At 38.6% G+C, this 24,513-nt stretch overlaps 1 protein-coding gene across 1 annotated transcript; it reads right to left on the bottom strand.

Moving 5' to 3' along the window:
• Positions 1–782: 782 nt before the first annotated feature.
• On the bottom strand, positions 783–23,572 carry LOC139719417 (uncharacterized). Its single transcript, XM_071630833.1, has 9 exons — positions 23,510–23,572; positions 17,413–18,493; positions 16,261–16,423; positions 12,834–12,973; positions 11,765–11,800; positions 10,803–10,901; positions 9,772–9,907; positions 7,223–7,275; positions 783–2,371 (listed from the first exon to the last, which is right to left on the bottom strand). The coding sequence occupies exons 2-9, from the start codon at positions 18,451–18,453 to the stop codon at positions 1,331–1,333; spliced, it is 2,709 nt and encodes a 902-aa protein (XP_071486934.1). The 5' UTR covers positions 18,454–18,493; positions 23,510–23,572; the 3' UTR covers positions 783–1,330.
• Between the last annotated feature and the right edge of the window lie 941 nt (positions 23,573–24,513).

Raw genomic sequence — 24,513 nt, 5'->3', positions numbered from 1 at the left:
ACTTGTTCCATTTTGCTTCCTGTGGGTGATACCGAGTTGTGAATCTACTGAAAATAGAAGTTTTTGAGCAAATCTAAACTGTATGCAAGCCATTAAAGTTTATTCCTGACAATCAGATATGCTTTAGTCTTGCCTCACATAACAACTAAACGGGCTTTCACACCAGGCCTGCATAGAGCTGTGTAATGTGGCATAGCAACTATGCCGAAATATGTTTGTACTCATTATTTAGATAAAAACAAAAATGTTGAAGGAAGCAAACTTTTAAGTACCTGGTATTGCAAAATTAGAAAAAGTGTTTGGGTAAATCCTTGGATCCAGACACAAAGGATTCTTTATTAGACTGACACAGGGTAGCGTAATGTTGCGTAGGCATTTATTAGCATACAGTAGCGTAGCACTGCACACTACTGTGTAGGCATAGTGTACAGTAGAGTAATGTTGTGAAAATTTGTGTATAAACTGCATATTTTCTGTGTCCTGTGCTGTATGCAAAAAAACCCAAAAAAAAACATGTTGGAATTTTTGCATCCATTTTGCATGCCCCTTTGCATCAATCCACATATTGCTATGTAGGCATAGCAGAGTCGGTGCTCAACAATATGTAACTTTATGCAGGTCCAGTGTGAAAGCCTCGTCATTCACTTCAAACTTGAAGTAGTGAAATGCTTGATGTGTTATACAAGTCCATGAAATAGCTTGTAACTAGGTCCTCAGTGGAAAACCAAATAGCACTAATAAATTTGAAGAGTTTAGTTCATTTTAGAAATTCCCTCTTTTTGCAGTAAACTGCATGAAGCCAATGACTGATAAAATGCTGAACTACATGTACTAGGATCACAAGCAAGGAGTGGAAGTAAGGATGACTCTTGTTGCACGAGACTCAGAAATGTGTGTGTAACTTTCATTCTACATACAACGAGGTACGTACATTGCAATAGCAAATGTTGATATCAGGCAAAAAAAAAAAAAAAAATGACATGGGTAACTGAAAATGTCATTGAATAAATCATCCTGAAATGAGAGTGCAATGATTTTTGTCCCTTTTTTAAGGCATGTTTGGAAGATTACATGAAGCAAAATAAAAAGAATAGTAATGTCCAGAAAACCTTTCTTTATCAAGTCTACCCATGAAGCTGGGATGATCCTCACATATTGGAGCGTCGTGTCGATGACGGCATCAACATCATAACATAAAATGTGAAGGAATACTGGGAACGTTTGCCTGAGAGGGATACAACCCTTAAAGAAGGGTAATATGCTTTCTGGGTAGGCCTGTGGGTTAGTCACCAATAGAATGTCATCCATATGGACCACACCTAATCTGGACTCATCTTCCTCTGCGCTTCCTTCTTCTCTTCTTCCCATGCTGAAACTCCTCGTCATAGTTTCCCACAGGTGGAGTGGAAGACTGCGTTGCAACAAACAAACCACTGATGCTGATGTCTTTTGAAACCGTCTCCCCTTTGGTCCTGCTCTTTCTCCGTCTGAATCTTCTCTTATTCCTCTTACCGTTCCCCTCTGCTTCAGCCCCACCTACTCCAAGCCTCTCCCTGAGATGTAGCATGTGGCTCTTAATCTTTTGACCCAGTTTACTCTTTTGGTGCCCTGTCTGGATGCCTTCTTCCCTCTGTCCCCTCCCAGATAACGGTATGACATCGCACTGGAAGCTGCTCCGTGGGAAGTCCTCACTGATGAATTCAGAGTTTGAGATACTTGTTTGAGTTGAGTGACCACCATTGTGGAGCAAAATTCTGTTAAGAACAAAGCCTCGTGTAGATGTGTGACTTCCACGATTTCTATCACCGTGCTTTGTCCTACCATCACCACTCCCATTTTTTAATGACTGCTGCTGTCTCTTAGCCAGCCATTTCTCTTTGCGAAGTCTCTGCCTCTCCTGCTGCCGTTTCTTAGCCAGCCATTTCTCTTTGCGAAGTTTCTGCCTCTCCTTATTGGATACTTGCTCCTCCCTCTGGTCTGCTGCTCCTGGATCTGGAAATGCATCATTAACCCCTCTCTTCAGTAGATTCTCTCTTTCAGTTTGGCTGGTCTTCTGAATCTTGTTTGACACGACACACTGGTGAGATTTCTTGCTCTTTTTCTTCGATTTCTTTCTTATGATGGGCAGACAAAGAGCAGCAGGATTTTGGTCATCATCACTTGAGCCTCTGTCAGCAATACTCTTGACGTTCTTGTCATCACTGATTTTATTCACTCCCACCTGTATTTCAGTAACCTTGCCTTGTGTAATGTGATGTTGACTCCCTGCTTGGACAGAAGGTGCGGTGACCCGCTGGCGTTTCTTACTTGAACCTTCTTCTCCCCTGTTTGTCTCCACCCCGTTTACACCATCTACTTCCCGTGCAACGAGCTAGAGAAGGAAGAGCATAGAAAATGACACATCTCATTAATACATGCCTTGAAGGGGGAAGGTATCCCTGAAATATATGTGCATGCAATGAATGCAGAAATAATGAAAGAAGGCCACATCAATTCATGATGTTACAGCAGCAAAATGATATGAAGGAAATAGGTACAGAGAATTATATAAAACTTGCATAGATTTCACCTACCTGTAATTGAAATGAGTTGACAATAACATAATTGCCTCTACCTTGTAAAGCAAGTCAACATGTTCAATTTTCATTATATCTTCTTGATGTCATTTCACTACTGTGACATCATAAACTGTTGTGACCTTGTTATTCAAAATAATGACACATACATTTTCCCCCCCAAAAAAATTCAAATTAACAACTTTTGAAGAGATTTGCTCCGTTTTCCGTATACATCACTTATGTATTTTCTCACATTCATACATTTACTGAACTACCTACTCGAGGTACATTCCCCTTAATGGTAAGGAATTGTTGGAGCATGATGCCATTACACCAAAGTGTTGTTATTCAATTATCTTTACAGCATGCAGCATGTACTACATATTTATTCAAATCAATGAAATTTTTGTGTCAAATAGTTTTCATTGCAACTGATTGACCTACATTGATATAAATATGCAGCGATTACTTAGTTCTAATCCAAGGCTGCACACTGGCACTGGTTCGACGGTCCCAGACCAGTAAAAATCAATGTTGGACCAGGAACTTTTTCATGAATGGACCAGAAAAATATTTAATTTGACCTTCTTGGCAAAAAAAAAATTCCCAGATAATTTCTATTGGGTTATACATGCATACATCAAGTTAAACAAAATAATCCTGCTGGCATTGCATAAATATAAGGAAAATAGTAAAATTTTGAAGTATTGCCTTGACCTTTGACCCCTGACCTCTGACCCAATGAACCCTGAATTCCCTAGATAACCACTGCCAGTCAGTACATGCATATATACTATGTTTCATGAAGATACCTTGAACAATTTCCAAGATACAGAGAAAAAAGTAAAATTTTAACACTTTACTTGACCTTTTGACCTTTGACCTTTTGACCTCATGACCCCAAGCCTTCACCAGAGAATCTTAATTGGGTAATACATGTATACACTAAGTTTCAAGAAAATATCTTGAGGCATTGCATAGATATGGGGGAAATAGTGAAATTTTAATCATTTGACCTTGACCTTTTGACCTTTGACCTTGAGCATGTGCACCCAAAAGTTGATAGGCACAACTTCACCCCCTAATACACATACATGCCAAGTTTCATTAGGATACCTCAAAAGGTTTTGGTAGTTACCCTGTCCACAAAATTCATTACGGACGGACGGAAGGACGGACGGACGGAAGGACGGACGGACGGACGGACGGAAGGACGGACGGACGGACGGACGGACAACCCGAAAACATAATGCCTCCGGCACCACTTCGTGGCGGAGGCATAAAAACTGGGTACCTACTCTTCCGACAGACAGGTCAGACAAGTAGAAAAAATGGGTTAGTGTGCAGCCCTGTCAAATCTGTATAGCATGAAATGGGAACTGCGTATTTATCAAAATGAATAAATTCTTGCATTGAGTTGTTGCAGTGACTGTCAGGTGGAGCTCAGTAGTCTTGTGGATTCAATGCCTGTCCAGTAATCAAGAGATGGTTGCTTTGAATCCAGCTTTCAAATAAGTATGCTGGTCCATGATTTTCTTTTTTTTTTATCATGGCTACTACTTAAACACTGAATAATCATTGCTTATTCACATCAATGTAGGGCAATTTGTCAATCAGATGCAATAAAGACATCTCAAAGTATGAATCCATTACTTTAAATAAATAGCAGTACATGTTGCATGCTATAAAGATTACAACCCTAATGTCGGGAGAAAGCTGTGGATATGACGCCTGTCCAGTAATCAGGAGATCATTGGTTTGAAACCAGCTAGAGTATGCAGTCCATGATTTTTATCAAGGCTACTTTATTAAAAAACTGAATAACCAGTACTTATTTACATTGGTGTAGGGCAATTTGTCAATCCGATGCAATAAAAACAAGAGACCCAGGGGGTCTCGTGTTCAACTGAGTAATGCAAGTTCACCTTTCACACATCACACATTCTTGCAGACTACTACCTGAGAACATTGCAAACTTGGGGGGCAAAGGGTAGTTTTGAGGGTTTCCATGGGGGCATGGTGTCTGTTTGCATATTCCATCACACTGGTAAAAATACCTACCAATTGCACTAAATTTAGAAAAGTTGACTTTGTAGTTAAAAAAAAAAAAGACTAAAAATGTAAAAACTGCCCCCCCTTTCAATCCCCGCCCAACCCCTAGATTTACCACAAATAACCTTGAGAGTGCATTCACTAATGTATTTGCTCAGAGTATTTCCAGTTTTAACATTTTTTTTTTTTTTTTTTTTTGGGGGGGGGGGGGTAAATTAATTCATTTTTTATCATTATCTTTTTTAAATTAGGGGTACTGGCGTCCTTGCATCCAAGTATATAGACTGTCAGCCCTGTGAAACTGAGTTTGGTGACAAATTTGACCATGTGTTTTCAAGAAGAAGATGTGTTGCTAACACTAATGCACCCCTTGATCTATTATAAACAAAATAGAAACTAGTCACATATCTACTTAATCATAGCACTAACTTAGCTTATCTTTTCTGGTTCTACATACAAGATTTGTAAAGATTCCTTAAATTGGCAGCTTTGCCTCCCCATCCCCCCCCCCCCCCCCATTTCCATGGGCACTGTGCCCTTTAGAGCCCCACGTGGGCAATGTTGCTCATTTGCACAGATACAAATTCTATCACCCTGGCAATAATCCCTGCAAAATTTGCTAAAAATCTGACAACACATTTTCAAGAATCCTCCCAATCTGCCTCAACAAACTTGAAGCTACAGTCACCAATCTACTGTATACGCTATTTATTTCGCGGGGGTTTTATTTTCGCGAATTTCGCGAGTCGGGAGCTATTCGCGAAATTAACAACACGCGAAAATATTACCTTCCAAAATGAATCCCTTGCCTTGATGATACGAACATTTCAGTACTAGTATACCATGTCACGGCTTACCTAACAGACCATACTGGCTAAGCTTGTTTACGCACGTCCACGTCTACTTACGAATACTGTAGAGAGCCAATCCATTATCGCAAGGGGACCACTCGTCAGAAATCTAGGGGACCACTCGTCAGAAATCTAGCGCGATGGACTTAACCACTTCAAAAATGTTGAATTCTAACTTACTAGTTCGCAGAGTTTGGCAAGTCTTTTCCATGCAGTGTATAACTAGTATCATTCTTATTTGCTAGTAAGTTGAAAATTCACACTTTCTTTGCCACTTCATATTTTCTCTGGTCCCCCAATCGCGAATTTAACCACTCGCGAAAATGTGTGACAGCGGCAATTCGCGAAAATTTATGTATGCGAAAATTATAGCGTATACAGTAAATCACACATAGGCACCGTGGCTTATCACTTAAGGTTTGCGAGAAGAAGATTTGTAAAGATTCCTTAATTCGGTGTGTTTGTCTGTTCCCCCCCCCCCCCCCACCCATCTCTCGGGCATTGTGCTCCAGGGGACCCCCAGGCGAGGAATGGTGTCCATTTGTATACATAGATATGTATTCTATCACCAAAGCAATAATACCTGCCAAGTATGGTGAAAATTTGACCATGCTTTCTCGAGATAATGAAAATGTGCAATTTAGGCACCTATTTGACCATGGGCTCCAAGGGGCACTCCTGAACAAACTTGACACTACAGTCATCATGTACTTACTCCTCGTATTATTTTACTAACTTTGCTCTATCACTTCTGGTTCTAGAAAAGAAGATTTTTAAAGATTCCTCATTTTCTTCTCTTTTTTTTGGGGGGTGGGGGTTGGGAAAAAATTGAGATCCTATTTCCCTATAGATGCTACTAGCTAAGTTTGGTGAAAATCCGTGATGGGGTTTTCAAGAAGGTGAAAATGTAACTAATTTACATGACGGCTCACGGACGACGCACATCACACGACGCATGATGCATGACAGATGCTGGATAATGAGTGATTGCAATAGCTCACTTGAGCCTACGGCTCAGTTGAGCTAACAACTCAAAGCAAGAATTTATTTAGTCGGATAAACATGCAATACACGTTGTATGCTTATTGAGATTACAAGCAGCACTTGCTGTTGGGTGGAAGCTTGGTGGTTCAGTGGATATGATGCCTGTCCTGTAATCAGGAGATCATTGGTTTGAATCCAGTTCGAGTATGTATGCCCATGATTTTTATCAAGGCTACAGCTAATACACTGAATAATCAGTGCTTATTTATGTCAATGTAGGGCAACTTGTCAATCAGTTGTATGAGATAAATCATGTCCATCTCCCCCTCCCTAAATGGACAGATTTAGTTTTTGATGGTCGTAATCTCATTTTACTAGGTTCTTTCCATCGGTCAGAAGAGCTTTGAAATATGATCATCGATCCCAAGTGCACAGGCAGCCTTCAATGTCAAAATTCATCTTAACACCAAATACTTCTGTAAAACATCAATCAAACTTTAAATGAGTGAGTTTTTATCTAATGAGTCTATTACACAATATTCTTGTCCAAGGAGGTTTTCAAAATTGTACAATTTGATACACTTGAAAACCTTCTCGATTACAAACCATCAATTTTAGAGATGACTCAAGGAATATCAGCTGAACAGCAAAAACCTATTTTAAACAGCCAAAGTCCCATAAAATCTCTAGCAGTAAATTCCACAACTAGATGATTGCTAAGAGCCTACAAAAGATTCAATTACAAGAAAAATTCAGAGAAAACCATTTACTACAAACCTTTCTTTTTTGACCTTGATGTAGCAAAGCTTGCCTATCCCGCAGTATGATATCTGTGCGTGAAAAATAATAAAACATTTTATTATAATATCTCTGTTCAAAGTACATCAAATCTATACATCTACAGGCATGACAAAAAATGGATAGTCTTAACCAGTTGTTAATCAGTCCGTCCTCAACGGGTACTTCACACAGATGAAATTCATTATGGATGTGAAAGACTCCACCTGCCATGATATGGCCTGTCAAGTGATTCACAGTACAGATGGTATTCTAAATGCAGCTGAATACCAGTAAGAATTTACTGTATATGCTGTCATTTTCGCATACAGTGCACTCCTGTTACAATGAACACTGTTATAGAGAAATTTTGTTCTAATGAAGTAAAACTCCTAGTCCCAAAATTATCGCCATTAAAGTCTTTGGTACAAAATTCACTTAAAATGAACATAGTTATAGCAAAATTTTCGTTATAACGAAGTCTTTACCGAGCGCCACTGACAAAGAAAAACAAAAGAAATGTGCTCCGTTATAACGAAATGCGGATCGCTTTTCGAAAATTTATAGCGTCTCTGCGTGGGCGAACGCTTCACATGACTGTGTGTTGACTGTGTGTTTGCTCCGTGTGTCATGCACAGTTTCCGAGGGGGACTTGCTTACTGTAATACAATAATCTGAGATTAAATAAGGTTTGTTTTATTTTTATGATGGTTTTTCATTACAAAACACACAGATTCCAATACATGTACACCTAAATGTCCGTTAGTTCAAAAATGAAATAGGGTTTGTTATTACGAACATTTAGGCGTTATTCCAAAAGTTTGTTATTAAGACAATGAAATATGGTTCTTATTTCGACAGTTCGTTAGTCCGAAAATGATAGGAATTCCAAATGTTCATTAATCGGAACATTAAAAAAAAAGTTTTTGTTAATCCAAAAGTGAAAAGGGTGAGTCCACTAAGAAAACTAAGGAATTACAAACCTTATAATCGTCTTAAGATAACCAAAACTTCGAAATAACCAACCTTTCTCATTTTTCTTTTGATCAACAAACTTTCTTCGGGATAACGAACCTTATTTCATTTTCGAATTAAACATCCTTCAGAACAACGAACCTTCGGAATAGTGAACTTTTCTCATTTTTTTATTTACAAACCTTCGAAATGACGAACCTCATTTCATTTTCTGATCAGCAAACCTTCGGAAAACGAACAATATATTTCTATCTAAATTATTAGCTTTTGGAAAACCTTCTGAATCCCAGGAACGGCAAAACTTTGGAATAAGGAGCCATCAAAGTAACAAACTTTAGTAAGAAACGAACCTTTGGAATAGCGAACTGTAACCGAATCCTAAACCATCATTTTCTATACATGCGTGACAATACAAACAACTTAATGCTCTCTTTTGAATGTAATATTTGAACAAAATTAAAAAGGTACCATCCCATTTCACATAGCTTTCCAGTGTATGATGAGTATTCAACAAACAGAATATGATATATGCGCGGTTTCCTTGTTTTCGTTATATGTTGCATTTACTCGCTTATAAAGAAATTTCGTTATAATGAAAGAAAACTGCCGGTCCTGAGCATTTCATTATAACAGGAGTGCACTGTACGGCTATTATTGAGAGTGAGGTCACAGACATTTTTGCGAGATGTCGTTTTCGCAATTGACACTGAGGCTATCGTAAGTGCACTATCACCCTACAAGTTGTAGCACATGTTGACATTTTCAGGTGTACATTCGCGGTCCGACACTGATTCGCGAAATACACGAAAATTAAACCCTTGCAAAAATAACAGCTTATACAGTAATCACACCAGGGACAACATTCACACAGGATCTACTACTAAGACAACATAAAGGATAGACAAGTAAAAAAACACATAATAAGTATTCATTCTCAACCTATTTGGCACACTGAGAAATGACGCACTGAAATGCTCCCTACAAGACCTTTTTCTTTATTAGAGTCTTGGACTACATCAGTCACACATCATGTTCTTTGTAGTATAAACAAAAAGGGAGTAGTGAAGAAATTGGTATATGGCTAAGAGAAAAGAACATTATTACACAAATTAATTTACACTGTGAGCCTCAGACTACCATTTTGAGGATTGCAAGACAGATATACTTCATCTCTCAGTGGGTCACACACAAATACAAAAAATAAGGTTAATCCCTAACCTGGGCAGTGCATGAGTTTGTACGTGCATATACATGCTATGTCACTATAGTTGCATTCAGACGATGATCCTTAACCTCGAGGATAAGCTCTATGGGGCGCTAAGTGTTGCATGGTTGATTTTGTTAGAAATCAGTCATTTCGACAATGAAATGACTGATTTTAAGATGAATTGTTGATGAGATGACCGAGTTTGTCACGAAATCAATCTTGCGACACTTGGCGCGCCATAGTTATGGATCACCATCTGAACGTAAAATAGTAATCTTCAACAGTTTCTTGGCAGATACATACAAGTGTACCAAGAAAAATTTTGAGATACATATCATACCATTTGACTACCTGCATACCAACATACCTCTCCAGTCTCCGTGGTGATTGTAATATGGAAAATTTCCCTCTGCTGTCTGTTTCCTCACAAACTTGGTGTCATACTGGCAGACCTCATCATAGGTAAACATGACGAAATCATCCATCCTCTCTGAATGGCAGTCCTGTCAAGAGAAATGTTCACAGGCAAAAGACATGGCTGACATCACAGGACAATAGGAACAAAGGCAAGTTTTGTCTAAATTCTCACTACAAGACCAGCACTGTGCCACTAGAGACAGAAATACCTTGGTTCAATATCAGATTGACACACAATTACAAATATCATCCTTTTCAGTTACAAGCAGATAAGCATACAGCAGGAAATAGTATGAGATGTGTTGCCAATAACAGGACAATTTCAAGCCACAATCCAACAAGACTACATGGTATGTGGGAAAGGTAAGTGAGAGACTTGGACCCTGTTTACAGTCCATGGCTGGGCCGAGCCCGGCCTCAATTGCAGTACTCTGCCCCGCAATTCTGTCCGTTTACAGTGGAGGGCTCGGCCCGGGCTTTTAATTCAAACCTTTCAATATTTCATCATAGTGGTGCTCTGCTTGTAAACAAAGTACATTTGTATTATTACTGGGAGAGCGCCGGTCACAATTTGGTACTGCATTTGGCCCAGTTTGCGTTTTCAGTGAGAAAGGGCCAGGCCAAGCCCGGGCTGAGCCAGGGCTGAGACTACCTCCAGAGCTTGGCCAAATGAGCGGCCGTTTTTGGTAACGCATTTGGCCTTTTGCACGCTTACAGAGAAAGGGAGGCCGAGTTCAGCCCGGGCCGAGACTAGCCTTTTTATTCACTTTAAACGGGGTCATGGAGAGTGAGAGAGAGAGAGACAGAGACAGAGACAGAGAGAGACAGAGAGGTAGAGAGACAGACAGACCGACAGACAGACAGAAAGTAGATGGGGAAAACCAACAATATGTAATCGTAGGCATTGCAGGTATGACCAAAAAAGGTCCCCCAAAACAAATGGATAAGAATGTTCATGAAGAACACTGCATGCATACTAACGTAAAACTTGTGTCCTTTTTCACTGCAATTGGAGCAATAGACATCTTTCTTTGTCTTCTTTTCAGACCTTGTTGCAGTCACAAGTGGCCCATGCTCAGTCTGAATATGATAGATTTAGAGAGAGAAAAAGATGAAAAGAAGAGGGTCATATTCAGCTAACAATCATCAGTATCAAAATCACCTTACAATAAATAAAGCTTCAAAAACTATGTTTATGCCATACTTTCATCTCATTTCATGAAACAACACAAGCTTGGAGTATTAACAGGAGACTTTGTATGTAATGGTAAATACTGTAAATGCGTGGTAGTGAGTGGTAAAGGGCACTATAAACACCCCCTATTATTATTATTATTATTATTATTATTATTATTATTATTATGATTATTATCATTACTATTATCATTATCATCATTATTATTATTATCATTATTATCATAACAATCCTTTTCAAATGATGTACAGTATTTAAACTAATATAGTATATTCACCTCAACAACTTGGAACACGTATAGATAACGCACAAGCAAATATTTCAAAATGGGTCAAGTTTTTGCTTTTTTGCACCTACACGCTTTTCATATTTCATGATCTTGTGATGCTCCCGCTTGTTACATATTGCCTTCACACAATGCAATCAAACATATGACAATTACTTGTTTTTCTTATGCACGTTGAGTTGCAGTTACAGAATTTCAAAGAATTTCATACGTGCAGTGTATGACAATTTTATAGAGACATGAGTGCGGGTTACTACTTTGTGATCCACAACTTTGATCTTTATCTCTGATATGAACTTGAAATGAAATATCTGTCAAGAAGGAAGAATCTTTAATCCATTAAATGTATCACATTCACTTTCCTTGCTAAATCCTTTTTGTATAAATAAGTATACAATATAGTTTGGTCTGCGATATCAGATGCTTTTTTATGCTTTTTTATTCTCTTCTATTTTTTTTTACCGTAAGATGATACTGTCTCCAAAGGTCCTGACACATCTGCATTTTAAAGAAAAGAGAAATAGAGAGATTATAAAAACAATATAGCTATCTAAACTGATACTGCTAACTACATGTCCATACACTGTTGCATTTTCAAAATGATTTCACATATCCCAGACTTAGTCCAGAGATTTTGATAATGATTGAATCTATTGAAATGCTGATATCAGGTGTGAGCTTTCCTCCTTGCTATGCCCAATGCGGAAGACAGTGCAGCTGTAGCTCTGAAATAAACCAATAAATCAAATGCAATGATATTGAAAAATGTACCTAAAATAGGCATCCTATTTTTTCCTCGTACAAAATGAAAATGCTGAGCACCATTACTCACCTCAGGATTATTTCCAACTCAGTTTTTTGTTTTTGACATATTCTGTTTGTTGGATATGTTAAAATAAACTTTGAAGAAACAAGACTCAAATGGCTAGAAAACAATATCTGAGTTCTTTGACTTCAGCAACAAAAATACTTGTGAAGATTTTATCTGTGTTACACTGTTTGTGTCAATACCCTATTTTTTTCAATTTATGACAAAATAAGTAACCAGAAATTGAAACTGTATCTCAAATACTTGGACTTGATTTGACTTAATCTTTTAGTTATCTGCTGCGGGAGGCCAGGTTCTTGGCAGGCAGCATGCACAAATCAACATTATGTTCCCGAGATTTTTGGAGAAGTACCACCCTTAAACTTACTATCATCACAATTCCATTGATTCTCACCTGTTGCAATCATAATTACATTGATCCTCCCCTAAATCTCCCTTTCATAGAGGAATACAACTTCTCCTAAGACCGTCCTAAGAATGTCAATCAAATCACTTTAGTATTAGGAAGCAAAACAAAATGTTCTGCAGCTCAGTTAACGAGTACTAGTAGATTTAGCAACGTAATAGAATATGAGCATCTCTTTATATAACAACCAGAGTCGGGAGAGTGTTCTTCCTTGATCAAACTTTAACACTGTCTTCAAATGTTTGTTACACAACAGATGAGGAAAGTAAAACGATAATTTGTGAGTCAAGTCTGACCTTTCTCAAGTGACCAGTCATCTGGCATCTGGTGCAAGAAGCATAGCGTAAGTTTCTCTTCACTGGGCAAGTCCTGGCCTGATGACCCGGAAGGGAACAGTTGAAGCACAGCGCTTTGGGGCATTCACGGTCAGTGTGGCCTGTACATTATGAACATGCGAGATAAAAAATGGCAACATACACACTGAAAAGAAATTCTAATACAGTACTCTACGCATAATCGGGTGGGCTCGGGCAGAGCGTTTCTTACCCGTTTAAGCGGAGTACCCGATTAACAGAAGTACACATCTCATTCACATTTGACACACACAATGTGCATGTACGTGCATTGTATGCTGTACCAAACACCTACACTGTATGCTTAACATGCGCGCTTGCACGGCACATTATACGTACCTTACACTTGCTCAGTCACGGGAAATAATTTACACTATTTTTTATGGACAAATATGTTTTCAGAAAACTTTGTAGTTTGACTATAGACTCAGCGCTAACACGCATTCGTTTTCCGAAACGAACATGTCTCTTTGCGAGCATTAGTCATGTAGAACGTCAGGTTACTTTTCGAGAAGTAACTGGAGAAAAGTACAGGTAAAATTATGATGCTGGTGCATGGCCTGATTTTCGTTGCAAACTTCTCGTATGGTGAGTGTTGCTGCGGAGCAAAGGAGGAGCACAAGTGTGTTCAACTCCTGTCCGTCTATGCAATTGTGAGTGAAAGATACATCCATGTTCGTTTATGTGTGGCAAGTCAGTACATGTACATGTGTTTTATGTTTAATCGCTCTCCAAATGATCGGTCTTCTTTGCAAATTAAGCAGAGCATGTGATTAGCCATGGACAATTTGACATTCATGATTGCTTAAAGTGATATGCCTGCGATAAAATGTGGGTAAAAATTAGTTTAGAAGAAAATTATTTACCCATTTATGCGGAGAGGCAACCCGATTATCAGGTAATTATAATGTGCATTGGAAGTGATTTTGACATTACTACCCAATTAAACGGAGTACCCGTTTAAGCGATACCCGATTAAGCGGAGAGTACTGAATGATCATGTCATGGCTTGCATTTACTAACTAGAAATGTCCCTATGGCGACTGATGCCTCCGCCATAATGCATGGTTTTCCCAACAGGTGTATGGTACAATGTCTTCACAATGTGTTATGACAGTTTCACAAAACTGACAAAATATTGAAATGACAGGTTTGTCAGAAATATCTTGAATGCTCACTTTCCTTGAACTAGTTTTGCTATAATTGTCTAAGAGTGCATGGCACCTGTATTTGGGGAATTCAGAATTTTTACTTGACTTCTGACCAACCCTTTTATAAGTTTATGCATTGAGTAATTTTCAAGGTATGAAGAAAGAGTGTAATTACAGTATAAAATATTTTTTGCATTTAAACCTGGCCTTTGACCCTTAACCTTTGACCTTTGACCTTCTGGCTGGAAATTTCCCAGAGAATCTCCATTAGGGAATACATGTATATATCAAGTTTTAGTTTTAAAAATAATAATGCAAGCATTGCATATAATAGAATATGAGGGAAATAGTAACATTTTGAGGAGTTGACCTTGACCTTTAACCCCCTGACTATTGACCCATGACCCCTACATTCCCTAGAAAATCCCTGCCAGTCAGTACATGCGTATGTACCAAGTTCCATGAAGATACATTGAACCATTTGCGAGAAAAGTGAAATTGTGACATATTCACCTAACCTTTGACATTTTGACCTTTGACCTTATGACATGAAACTCTCTCTGGAGAATCTTTATGCAGTAGTACATGTCTACACTAGGTTTCAAGAAAATACCTTCCGGCATTGCATGGATATGGGGGAAATAGCAACGTTTTTAGTATTTGACCTTTGACCTCTTGCCAATGTCACTAAGGTCTACTCAACTAATTGCCCCATCATACATCATCCTTGGACCAAGTTTGGTGAAAGCTGCTTCATCCAGTTTTGAGTTATCGCGTAAACAGATAAATTTTAGGATTTGACCTTGATCTTTGACCTTTGACCTCTGTCCAATTTCACTCAAAAACTAATCAAGTAATTGCCCCATCATACATCATCCTCAGACAAAGTTTGGTGAAATTTGCTGAATCCTGTCTTGAGTTATCGCGTAAACAGATACAATTTAATGATTTGACCTTGACCTTTGACCTTTGCCCTTTGGCCAATTTCACCCAACATCTAATCAAGTAATTGCCCCATCATACTTTATACTTGGACCAAGTTTGGTTAAATTCCAGTCAATGTTACTCAAGTTATCGCGTAAACCAATGCGGACGGACGTACTTACAGACGTACGGACGGACGGACGGACGGACGGACGGACAACCCGAAAACATAATGCCTCCGGCACCACTTCGTGGCGGAGGCATAAAAATATATACATAATTAAAGCAAAAATTTAGTATGAATGCCTTCTTAAATGAAGAAAACTAATGCTTTTCAACTCAAGAAACATTTTATATTATTAGATGCGAGTTCATCTGGACACACAATATTACTGTTACATTCCTTTTTCATGATGACTATACAAACTTAGAACTATGACCCCACAGATGGTCCAGCAACAAAAATTCAACATATTTCACTTTTCTTACATAATAAAAGGACACTTGACTTGCTTCTTCCAGAAGGCAGGGGAAAAAATATTACCCTTAACATATGCCACTTACAAGTCAGGGGAATGTGTACTTCAAAAAAAAAAGTAGAATTCTCATATTTTCTTCACATCATTCTATGCATGTGAGATCACAAACTGTAAAAAAAAAAATCATGGTTGTAACTTTGGATGGATTGTTGGCTTTTCTTCAAACTTTTACTATCAAATGTTTTCTACAAATATTACTTCATTCACTCAATCCACACATAGTAGACTTGCTAAGGGGGTAAATGCTGCATTTTTTAGTACAAATGTCCTACCTGGCACAGATGTTTCCTAGGGCAATCAGAAAATTTTCATCTAAAGAGACAATCTGTATCTATGCAAATTAGCCTTAATTTGCATAGTTTATGCAAAATATATATTAAAAATATTTTAAAATATATGTGCATTCAGCAGAAATACCTAATTTGGTAGAAGTATTTTCTAGAGTATGTTGAAACAATCCTGCAAAAATCCATTTCATACCTATGTAAATGAACATAAAATCATAATCATGATCTGAATGCGTACGCTTTCTTTCCTCAGCTGCGCTTCTGAAAGAGAGCTACATCCAGATCGCCTCGGAAGTGATAGTTTGTCCCATTACCTTCACCAACGTTGATTATTTGCTTACTATCATCATCACCTGTTTTTCTTGGCAGCTAGGAGACTAAGTTCAACTCTTCACCTTCTGAAGAATTCTTGACCGACATATATGCACAGCCATACAGTAGCAATAATAATGTATTACCAAGTACTCACCCCTGACACCACAAAAGATGCAGGCAGGCACATAGGGTGGCTTGGGACAGTTAGCTTTGACATGACCAACCTCCATGCAGTTGTGGCATTTGACATAATTCTGCTCTGACTGGACGTAGTAGCGTCCAAACTTCTCCTTGGACTGACCTTTTGCCCTGGTACCCTTCAGAAAAAGGTGAAAGTAGACAATAGATACCCATAAAAATGGATGGAAAATGACAGAAGGAAAATTAATATGAGGCAGAAAAATATCATTCTTTTCATGCTGCTGTAAATATGAAATAAAGTATCACCATACTGATTACTACTGCTCTTTAACATGAATGATATCACATGATACAATCTGCATAACTCCAAACCACATGGGCCAAAAATCACCTGACTTGAAGCTACCAATCAAAAAGTCTAAATTTTCCCCATGCAATCACATACAAAATATTTTGGTCAAGCCTAAAGCCCTGTTTTAACAGGGCCTTGTTACTACTTAAGGTAGCATCCAAGTAACTTTTTTTTACCCTGCTTGTTAAAATGGTCCTTGGACAATGTTGCTCAGGGCATTGTTGTGATAACTTTTGCAAAGTTCTACCCTAGCCAGCTAGGGTTATTACTGCAACGTTGTACCCTGACATTACTCAGGTAACCACTGATCTCCATGGACTTGAGATCAGTGACTGTAACCATGTTTTGTTTGCAGGAACGCAGCACTGGCCAGTGGGTGGAGTAGTCGCAAATGATTCTGCTGTCATAACGGAACACTGGCTCATGAAACAGCAATAATCCATTACTTAAACACAGTGACACATGGGCATTCACACACTGTAGATCAATGCTTGAATTCATTTGAGTATGCTCATCATGTTTTGTGATATTTAGCACATCGTGTTTCCTTTCAATTTCCCATCAATATTACTTCATGGGAAGCAAATACAATTTGCAGACAAAATCTATGTTTAGTTAACAGCGATGTTCAACAGAAACACACCAAAATGCCCGATTATGTAAATGTTAGCATTTACTTACAGAATAACAATAAGTACTATGCGAGGTATATTTTTAGTAAATGCATATTCAATTATTGGAATGTAGCAGGAATTATAACCAAGAAAGGTGCGAGGTTCATCAGAGAGCTTTGCACACATTTTAGTAGCTTACCTTTTCGTGGACCGATGTGCCTCTACCCTCAATGTGGACACTGATTCCTTCCTCCTCACTGCATGATTCAATCACCATGCAGTCCTCCTCATCACTGCTCCAGTGAACAAAGCCCAGCTCCGAGGCTTCTTTCAACATTTCCTGCGTTTTCTTCTTCTCTTGCCTCCAAGCTAGTTGTGCATCATTCTTGTCTTTCCTCATCTCATCAAGATGCATACCTTTGCTGTCAATGAAGAAATCCAGCGCCACCTCTTTTGTCCGCCTTGGATCAGAACTTTGAGTCTGCTTGCTGCTGGGTGAAGGGCTGTCTTTCGTGGTGGAGTCAGAGGAGTCATGTACCTCGATGACCTCTGCTGGATGTACTTTTTTAACATTCATGGAGCTTTTACGCTTTTGTCTCCCTTCTACTACTACTACAACAGACATGGCCTTGTAACCTTCTCTGTCAACCTTTGTAGCCTTGCGCTTGGGATTTCCCACAATTGGTGAATGTTTTTTTCTACAAGCTTCTGCATTATGACCACACACTTTGCCCTCTTTTCTACTACAGTTCTCTGCCACAAATATCACATCAGATTCATTAGTATCACTCTTAGTACTGCTATGCTTCTGGTGGCATTGGGTGTTTGAATCACTGGATGATGTGCCAAATAAATTGCTATGTATAGCCTGTTTACCATTGCTTCCTACTTTGTATTTGCTATTCTCTATTTCACTATCACTGTCACAGTCATCATAAGAAGTCATGCATATATCATTCTGCTTTCCTTCATCAACATTCCTTTTGGAGGAAGATATGTGTGCTTTGTTCTTACAATTCTCATCTTGTGATTCTCTACATGTCTTGAAATGTCTGGATGAACATGGAAGTTCCACAGCATCATTGGTGTGAAAATTTCCTGTGTCACTCTGCCCATAGTGGATGTGTCTGTACAGGATGGTCTCACTGTCAGTATCGTCTGACTCTGAGGGATGGCTTCCCTCCAGTCCGTAGTGTTCTAACTCCCAGTCCTCCTCTGTGCTTTCATCCATGTGGTACATCTTGCAGGGAAATCATGAGAGTGGCACCTGTCCTTAATCTCTGAGAGAAAGAATTATGAGTATTATGGCTGGAAGACAGGAGGTCAAGGGAATACCTGTCAAAATATTACTGTCCAATTAGTTATGAATCTTGTGAGTAAAGAAGTGAAAGATAAGAACAGATGCAGACCAACAATACATTCAGTTTTTCATCTGCAGTGCACGGGCTGACTGTACATCAGAGACAATGAGCCAGTGAACTACATACAATGTAGCTTTATAACACCATTGCATCATGAAACCTTGTCTATCCTTGAACGCAAAGTAGTGAGAGATACTTTTTTTTGGTGGTCACATCTTAGGTATAATTTCTATTTAGCATTAAACATAATTTTGAGGACAGAAGAAATACTTTATTGCTCTATCAACATGAGCATTTTTATAAACAAATGTTCGACAGTACGGCAAAATCAGAAAAAAAGGACTACTGCAAATAATCAAGATAATCCCCAATGATGAGTGATTGCAGAAAAAAAAACCAAACTTACAAAGGTTTACACGTACATGACAGACACATACATAAATATCAATTTGTGAACGTGTAATCATGACATATGTGTGATTCATGTTACACATACATGACTGAACCATTAGAAAAAAAAATTTTGCCTGACCAAGACAATGTTGGCATCTGACCAAAATCAAATAAAGAAATTATGCATAGAAGAAGAATTAATCACAGAAAAAATAAAAGCCATTGTATATAACACATAGATCCCTTGCCATCTGATTGGATGAATGTGGGTCACATGACATTCTGAAGAATCAGTTATTTCACACTCACTCTTAATGGCAGTGCAATAGACATCCCTTCAAACAGGTAAATCAAGTGGGCCAGAAGTGCAACAGATCCAAGGGCAAACTGAATTTGTGTATCGTTAAGCATTGATGCATACACACACACCCATTTCCGCTGCCAGCAAGACCTAAAGCCAGATGCAGATCTACGCCTAATTTTATCATTTGTGTGACAGTTTGAATATTACATTCAGTGGAAGTATAACCGTCCAATTCAACTCCGCTTTGCGTCATTGAATAGAATGGTTAAACTTGTAGGCTCATGATATTTTTGGAACCATCGCGCTCATAAACATTGAGTATTTGTATACTAATATGTATTAAGAGATTTAACTTGGGACAATGGCTCAAAGCAAATGGATATTTCGGAGTCCCGCTAGCTGTATCCCCAAATCAACTCTACAATGATACAATGAGGGCTTTCCCAACAACAAGGGGGTCACCATTCGTTGGCCTATCGCGTGGACACAGGCAAAGTTATGATGTTATACTGCACTGCACACACAGCTTCACAGCGTTACTTATGACAATGGTGTATTGCCAAGCATTTGGATGCAGAAATACAGTGGACTTAGCATCGACAAGACTTGTGGCAAGACTTCTAAATTCACTTTATCACATCCAAGAAAAGACCAGAGATCTGGGAGAAACTGGCTCACAGCTCAGAGATATTTTTTTTTCTTTGATGCACTCAAATTCAGTGGAAACTAGAATTATCACTGAAGGTGATTAATACCCCCGCCCCTAGTGTTGCTTTATAGTACATGTATGTGATGTCATGAGGGCAATGACGTTAATACCAAGTTTACATTTGTCGAATTGGAAACAGAATAATTTTAGTTTACTGTACAATTACAGAGTTGACACCAAGTATAAAACTTACAGCAAATGGAAACATGCTTTCCCCCAGCATCACTACACTTAAAGACCATCACACACACCAAATTTCACCTTCATAGATTAAATGGTTCAATTTGATACAAAAATGAGTGGTTACCATGGCAACACATTTTTCTTACATTTACACATTGGTGTCTTGCATAACTACACCTCCTGATCATCATACATACTAAATTTGACCTTAATTGCTTGAACGATGTGGAAGTTATTCAATCCACATGGCTTTGGTAAAATTATGGTTACCATGGCAAAGCTTTATCCGACAAACACAAAAATTATGTGTTCCACATCTATGCCTCAAGGCCATAATGCCTACCAAACTTGATTTCAATTGCTGCAAGTTGATTTCAATTGTGGAAGTTGTTCACTCCACGAGATTTCGAAGAAAACATGCGGTTACCATGGCAACGCTTTGTCAAGTACACAAAGAGTGTCTTGCATAACTGCACCTATAGATCATCATAGATACCAATTTTGAAATTGATTGCTTAAATGTGACCGTGCACCTCAAAACGAACATAAAGTCGCACACACTGATTTTGCATGAGGACTGAAAATAAGTGAAATGGGTCAACCTAGCCGAACTTGAATTTTTCATATCTTCTGAAAGAGCGGGTCTTCTTTGACATTATGCTAAAATTTGGTATCATAAAACGGGCAGGAAAGTGTGTTTTTTTAGCAATTTATCTCGAACATTTTTTGTAGAATAGTGTGATTAGGTATGTCTTTGAAATCCCTTTTTCATTTCTGAAAAACCTTGTCCACACTCTTCACTTTCAACTCTGATAACTTTTGAAAGGATAGCGCTACTGCTTTGAAAGTTTGCATTGATTATGGACAGAATGTGTTAATGAGGCATGCTTAATTTCAGTTTAATCTGATAATCCCTTCATTGTTGTTACTCCGGTGGTTTACTTCCTGTTTTTTGTCTCATTCATGGCACAGCCAGCACGGTTTGGTAAAGATTAAGCGCTTGAATAGACACTGTACTTCAGAGCCTGTTTTCTCAGTTCACACTTTTCCTGAGTTTGTGCTTTCTTTCCAATATTTAGATAGGTTAGGAGAGTCTATTTGATTTGAGTTATACATCATTTTAAAGCTTAAAGTCTACTCTTTCAGAATATGGTCTGAACTAAAAATTCATGTCTGGCGACTTTTTGTTTGTTTTGAGGTGCAGGGTCACAAATAATATGAAAGTTATTCAATCCACAAGGTTTTAGTAAAATTATGGTTACCATGGCAACGCATTGTCTGACAAACACAAAAAACATGTCTTGCACATCTATACCTCAATATCATCATTTACTCTAAGTTTCATTCAAATTGCTTCAAAACTGTAGGAGGAGTTCGAGACGCAAGATTTTGCAACAGACCGACCGACCGACCGACCGACCGACCGACCGCCCGCCCGACCAACATCACGGCGATTCCTATATACCCCCTTCACACTATGTGTGGTGGGGGTATTAAAGTTGCAAGTAGTGACCAATGTGCTTTCAAGATGAGGATCATGCCATGCAATACATGTCCGAGCTGATGTACATGTTCCAAACATATGTTAATTCCAGATGTAATAATGACATTCAATACGCGTCTCCGTGGGACTTTGCAGACTCTCTTTAATACTAAGCATTGTATGGGCCGAAATCTCCAAAATGCAATTACAGCTGTACCCAAATTTAGAAATACTAGGAAATTCACATTTTATCTTTGATTAACAAGGAGATACATGTATAGTAGATTACATGATTTCACCACATAAATTTTTGAAATGTTCATGCTTTACTTTTCACCATACAATACGAAATGTATGAGCCTCATTTACTGTTTTTTCTCTTTGTTGTCTACTCGGTCCCGCAAAAGAAGTACGGTATGTAACAACAGATTCACATACTCTGCAGAGTAGTTTTCTCAAACAGCAGCAGTCCATACTGTAATAAAGAACTAAACGGTTTTCAAGTTTGACATTGACTCTACAGTGGAAATTAACTGAAGTGGGAGGGCATTACGAGACAATTGTCTTTCCAGAGGCCTGACAAGACAGGTGAATGCAGGTGAATACAAGTATGAATGTGTACACTCATTGTATGGTGAATCACGAGTATGAATAGTGATTGTGATGCATGAACACGATGTGAAAGATGTCGATTATTCCAGTACAAAAATCTTGTCCGGAATTTGATATAATGTGATTTTACACCTCGCTATTAAAGAGATAACTCTTTGTAGAGGGATTGATTCACAATTTTGTGACATTCATAATTTTCAGGGCTTTGTTAATAATAGTGTTATTTTTGCTCAGAATTTTATCCTCTGATTCCTGAGGACAGAATTCAGAGCAACGAAAAATAAAATGTCTGATAACAGAATAGACTCTCCTACTTTATATATGCAGTAGCAATTGTGACTATGAACAGTATTCAGTAGGGTAGAACGATGACAGAAAGACAAAATGACAGAAAGATGATGTTGAAGTGAACATCTTTTCACATAGAATCACTACACTCTACAGTGCAGTAGAAGGTGATTTACAATTGTGAAAGCACTCTACATTTGACACCAGCACAAGAGACATCAGGATTATCACACGATTACCCCACAAACAGTAACGATATTACCTGCACATGATTGTTGTAATGACATGTTTCCTGTTTGCTCTGATATTTAAGTGATAAATTTAACTCAGCCCCACCAACTGAAGAGCCTCAGCCTCAGGGATGTGTCCATCTGTTCCTGGTAAACTTACTGTCATGTCATGACTGTGGTAGTGGTACCGGTAAACGAAACGTATTAGATCTACACCTTGGACCTTGATGGCTTGAAACTTCATATGTGCCTTCAAAAATTTATAACATTTAATTTAATATTTTAGACATATTAAATTTATAGGTCTAGTAAGAGTCTAGATAATAAACTGTTCCTAGGCTTCGGCTTAGATAGACCCTATGCCTTTACCACCCTAATACAAAATTTGTAGTACCCGGTAGGCCTAGACGTAGACTAGTCTACAAATGTAACTTTACATACACGTATAAGTGTACCGGTATATACATGTATTGCGGTAAATTACAGCAAGTAAACTTGGTCTTGTGATGTCAGCCACATTATGTACTGCATGAGTGCATAAATGCGAATATGTGGGACTACACTGAAAAAAATACTTGTGGGTTCCAGTGCATCCAAAAAGTGCGGTTTCTGCTCATCACAGGAACAGAAAAACAGTACGCTGCACTTAAAAATATAACCATACTAGTACTTCCTAATATCCTTCACTGGTGATAATTTCAATGTGTGGTATTGATAAGATTTTCACACTTACTGTAAATTACTGGAGTCTACGCCAGCCATGCCAGTTTTACACGTAGTCGTAAGTCGTGCAGCGGCGACACTACTAAACGTAGTAGGCAACATAATCATGCACAGCATGCACGGTACACGTTCGCTCACTCGCATCTATGGTTGGCCAGAACAGTCATAAATCGCACAGTCGACACGTATCTCCAAGCGATACTATTAGTTACCCCCTGCTTGTTCACGAAATACGGGCAAATATCTACGGTCTGGTGCCATATTCCATGAGGCCTATTAGTAAGAACAAGCAGGGGTAACGATTTTATCTTTTTAAGTGTAAGTGCTAACCTTCTTCTCGCTGATTTCCCCTCGTGAATGATGTTGAAATCGCCGGCTGTCAGCCATGACCATGTTGACTTAGGCCTACGTCTTACTGTATGATGCGCGCATATACAAATACACACGCCATAGGATACTGCAGTAGCCGGCCAGATATAAAGGCAAAGACAGCGCATCTAGCTAGCTCAGGCAAAGACGCCCATCACCTGAGACGCGCTGTCTTTGAAGTTGCTGTTGTCGTTTATCAAGTGTCTAGTGGTCTCAGGTTATGTGCGTAATACGCTTGAGGACCGCGCGCTGTCCATTTGTTTTGTACAGGATTAGCGCGCACTTTCCTATAAGTGTCTTGTGTACACGCGCAGCTAGATAGTTGTGTAATATCATGACATCATATCACGGAATACGGGATATAATCAGTGGTTGGTTGACCAATGAGATTACAGAATTGGCGATCACTAAAAGATAAGTACTTGTATCCAAAATACTACTGTACAACAGATAAGCATCCCAATATGACCGATCAGATGCTTCAGGTAACAGGGGATTTCACATGGGTTATGAATACATTGTCAGCAACGCACATAATTGAAGATTTCTGTTTGCGCATTTTCTCGCCAGACATAAATTTCACGAATTCGGTATCTCATAAAGATTTCTATAAATCAGAGATTCCTCGCACATTATTTTGATTGT

The sequence above is a fragment of the Diadema antillarum genome, unplaced genomic scaffold, assembly GCF_040938485.1.
Source record: "Diadema antillarum isolate AM-2024a unplaced genomic scaffold, OU_Dant_1.0 scf00000110, whole genome shotgun sequence".
In the NCBI taxonomy this organism is placed as follows: Eukaryota; Metazoa; Echinodermata; class Echinoidea; order Diadematoida; family Diadematidae; genus Diadema; species Diadema antillarum.
Note: the sequence above shows the minus strand (reverse complement) of the source record. Positions and strands in the feature narration are given on the sequence as shown.

What these genes read in the sequence shown, in the direction of transcription:
- LOC139719417 (XM_071630833.1), bottom strand. Translation starts at nt 18,453, where the DNA reads ATGTACCACATGGATGAAAGCACAGAGGAGGACTGGGAGTTAGAACAC. An exon ending in CATCTTTTGTGGTGTCAGGG is followed by an intron (nt 12,974 to 16,260) that starts GTGAGTACTTGG and finishes CATAATGTACAG; the next exon opens with GCCACACTGACCGTGAATGC. An exon ending in TGACTGGTCACTTGAGAAAG is followed by an intron (nt 11,801 to 12,833) that starts GTCAGACTTGAC and finishes TTTAAAATGCAG; the next exon opens with ATGTGTCAGGACCTTTGGAG.